This window comes from Primulina huaijiensis, chromosome 16 (genome assembly GCF_012295235.1).
Source record: "Primulina huaijiensis isolate GDHJ02 chromosome 16, ASM1229523v2, whole genome shotgun sequence".
NCBI lineage: Eukaryota > Viridiplantae > Streptophyta > Magnoliopsida > Lamiales > Gesneriaceae > Primulina > Primulina huaijiensis.
This window is the reverse complement of record NC_133321.1, coordinates 13084664-13088739: the sequence shown is the minus strand read 5'-3', so window position 1 is coordinate 13088739 and position 4076 is coordinate 13084664. Positions and strand designations below refer to the sequence as shown.

Below are 4076 nucleotides of genomic sequence, written 5' to 3'. Positions count from 1 at the left end.
ACAAAAATTTTAAAATATATAATATTTTAAAACAATAAATTTATAAAAAATTTAAAATGTAAGGTTTTTTTCGGTATAAAACGATATATACTGATATCGTACCGAAATCTCAGTATACCGTACAATTTCGGTATAATTGGTATCTTAGTTATATGTACCGAAATTTTCGATACAATATACAATATAGGATTTTCGGTACGATACGATGTGGTATTTCACCCTAATTCCAATACAAAATATAAATCTAACAAAAATCTGACGTTAATCATATACTCGTTGACACAAAAATCAAAAAAATTATTGCGGCTGCAGTCAATGACAAATACAACAAATTTTTTGGTAATGCGACGAAGTCTTGAAGAAATTATTTATGATGGTGGAAGAAGTTATTATGTAACGGAGAAATCATTTAGGTCAATGCAATTTTATTTCTTGTCGTAATATAGAGAATTACATGTTTATGATATACTTAATTTTGTATTGAAACACGTGTAGGGAATTGAAACTTCCATTCAGGTCAAATGAATTTATTCTCACATCAATTTGGTAATCATTATTCATCATAGGTAAGAAATACTTTTCAAAGGTAATTGAACATATTTAAAAATCGATTTCCCATTAATTTTTGTATGCTTTTTTAGGGGCATTTCGATGCTATAATTGAAGCTATCTAGATAACTGAAGAATGATATCATCTGCTATCCAAAATAAGTAAGATTCAAAAGAAATAACTAAATAAGCTAAACTAACAAGGAACCACTAGTTCGAAAAAATGAAGAGGGAGAAGGTCTCTCACAAAGTGTTCTAGTTAGTGGAGTATGCGAGGGATTTTTTTTACCAATAATTTTTCAAACGAGTATATCGTTTGATGTTTGTCTAGTAAGATTTATCTTACTAACGTGATTTATAAATTATTGCTCAATAGACATCTACAAAGTAGTGGTGGTAGGTTCTGTCACAGTAAAAAAACGGAGTGAGAAGATATGTATTCAATTTTTTGAAGGAAAATATGTAGTCGATTTTATTATATTTTACAAAAATCAACTCAAATGAGCAAGATGAACGAAAACAAACGTGGCACTGAGAGAAACAACAGCCTCGACTCAGTTTAACGGCCGTCTCTTTTATTCCGACATCGTCCACCTCACTGGTCCAGTCATCGGTCACAGCTCCGTTCCGAAAATCATGAACCCCTTTTCCGCATATTAAAGCTTCATGGCAGGAGGTATATACATGTTTTTCCTCTTTTGATCATATGTCAGGACAATATAAAAGATATTGTGGCATTGAGGCTCTCAAGGCTTTGGGAATTTATTTGCCCGGAGACATCAATTATACAGGAGGCGTATTATTCACGCCTTGAATCAAAGACTCGGTTGCTTTCGAGGAACTAAAGGAGAAAGAGATCAAAAATGGGATTAAGAAAGCCAAGCTATGGTTGCCTGGTTATGTTTTTATGCTCAGGCAGCTGTAACAGGTTAAAGGTACTGAACAGAATCTTCCCGATCACATCTAAGATCCCTTCCAGAACAACTTGATTTCAACTCTGAAATATCTTGTAACATAATGTAAATGAAATGTAAATTCTATATGAAAGGGTCTCCAATATCTGAATCTCAGATTCTACACATGTAACTATGACCTGAAAAGGTTAATCTCAACCACCTATTTACTAAAGGGAAGGTCTCTTTTGGTGCTTGAATATGTTGTAGAATGGTTGTCTCCAAGCCAAGAATTTGCACTGAAATGTCCCTCCATACTTGTGCTCATTGAGAGTCAAATATCCAGTAGTAAAACAAACTTGAGTTCCGAATTTGAATGAAACGTGTAGATGTGTTTTAAAATATATTAACTTCTATGAGACGCACAAAATAAATTCAAAATTGAACCAGTGGCGGAACAGTCAAACATCATATAACAGGGCAAGAGTACCAAAATTTCAAGTTTATGATCTCTTTAACTAACTGCAAATGCAACAATTCAATTGAACTGAACTTTGAAATCCTCGAAGATCGGATGTCAAAAATACCAAATATGCTTCCAGCACAAACTAACTTAGACTTTGATTGCATACTTTCTGATCGGGAAGTACATTTCTTTCTTCTTCTGTTTCTCCGTCTTTAATGATGCCTGTACAAGGCCAGGAAATAAGAAGGAAAAAATCTAAGTTAAAGCAAGGAAAAATGAGGAAAACTTCACATTATTGGTAAAAAACAGTTATTCTGGGGATGAAAAATAGCAGGAATCATTAAATGTTTATAGAGTGAAAACTAACTTATTCAATATAGAAACTGTTTGGATCAAAGAAATAATTCTGACGGATTCAAATTTCTAATTTTTCACATAAGTCCACTCAAATTGTCTAGGGTAATTTTTAATTCCATGCGTTCCAGATACCAAGCTCATTAGGATGGAAGGATTCCATGTTAATGAATCAGCCACATTTACAAAGTGTAATTACCAAGCTACAATGTACAAGTTTCGAACTAAAGTCAGTAAGAAATGTGCAGAATACTGAATATATGAAGATCAATGTTCCAGTCACTCTGTTGGAATATTGTTGCATCAGTTCAGTCACGAGTATACTGATTCTCAATAAAAGTTACAAGATTACAGGGACGAGATTACAATTTAGTGATCATCCAGGTATTCATGTTCAATATAATGGGACATTGCAGGATTTATCGAGCTATAGATAATAAATTCAGCAGACCATAATAAATCACACGAAGCAAACAACCAGCAGCCATTACAGTCTACAGACAGCACACAACTCAACCAATCTTTCAACAATGTAAAATCCCAATTACCAAAATGAACCAATTTGATTGCAAATCATTATAGCTGAGAAGAGGATTACCGAAAAGTGAAAACATAAGAAAAAATAAAAACTAAAGTATAATACAATACCTGGTGCTTGGTGAGACGGCGGCGGATGGCACGTGTTTTTTTAGGACGGAGATCAAGAGGCAAATACTTCTTGTTCTTGTATACTTCCCTCAGAGCAGCCTTCTGCTTCTGCGATATCACGGTCAGCACCTGCGCAATTGAGAGCCTCACCACCTTGATTTTAGAGAGCTTGTTCGGAGCGCCTCCGGTCACCTTCGCGACGCGCAGCAGGGCAAGCTCCGCCTTTAAATCTTTCAGCTGCGCCAACAGATCCGCCTTGCTCTTCTGCCGAAGCTCGTGCACCTTGATACGAGCTAAAAACAAGAACAAATAATAAATCATACGAATAATTATTCAAAAACAAAAACAAAATCAAATTTTACTTCCAAAATAGCTAATTTATCGTTGAATTGAAATGTTTAGCATCTCTTCGCACCCATTTCCTCCTCTTCCTTCTCTCGATCTGCCTCTGTTGGCTGGGAGATGGAAAATAAGTAAAACGCTGCTATCAAAACCCTAATTTACGACCTTTTGGAACCGTTTGGATTTTGGGCTATTACGGCCTCAACCATTTCAGTAAACTTGAATTCTCAAAAGCCCAAATTTTAACACTCAACAAATCTCCTCTGGCCCAAAACAAACAGAACAGTATGGCTTCTTTAAGTGGTTGGACTTTTTCCAGATTCCAGATCAAAGGTGTATCTCATCTAATATTAAGTTTCCAATCTCGGATTCGATATCCAATTATGACAGATCTTCTTTTCAACTCAATAAAAACGGACATATGAATTCTTAATAATTGAAATATGCATCTTCAAGTGGAAAAAATTTCAAAAGTGTTATTGGTAAAATTGTTGTTAGTCTTTCCACATTTGAAACCCAATTATTATCTCAATGCATTGCTTCTTATCTGGGAAAAGTTCACTACCTGTGGGCCTTCTACCTCCACGTGGCATGTTTCGGACAAGAGTTTGTACGCAAATCATTCACGTCATCTTTATAATTTTATTAGTTATTCTCGTTTTCGATTAATTTTTACTTTCAGACCGTCACCTTTTAGGATATTTGGTTTAGTGAAACACGTGAACATTAGGTTTCCTGTCAATAATCTCAACTCATCTCGTTTTTTCTTAATCAATCTTTTTCTAAAAAAAGATTATGTGTAAGATTCTTGGATCGACGAAGTA

The 4076-nt window shown here is 34.7% G+C and overlaps 1 protein-coding gene across 1 annotated transcript; it reads right to left on the bottom strand.

The window, feature by feature from the left end:
* Positions 1-1834: 1834 nt before the first annotated feature.
* Positions 1835-3506, bottom strand: LOC140960823 (large ribosomal subunit protein uL29). The gene is made up of 3 exons (XM_073419105.1): positions 3326-3506; positions 2911-3203; positions 1835-2130 (listed from the first exon to the last, which is right to left on the bottom strand). Exons 1-3 carry the CDS (start codon positions 3327-3329, stop codon positions 2056-2058), a joined length of 372 nt encoding a protein of 123 aa, XP_073275206.1. The 5' UTR covers positions 3330-3506; the 3' UTR covers positions 1835-2055.
* Positions 3507-4076: the final 570 nt, after the last annotated feature.

Coding starts and splice junctions, on each gene's coding strand:
- LOC140960823 (XM_073419105.1), bottom strand. Junction 2,131..2,910: donor GCCGTCTCACCAAGCACCAG/GTATTGTATTAT, acceptor GGCCTTGTACAG/GCATCATTAAAGACGGAGAA.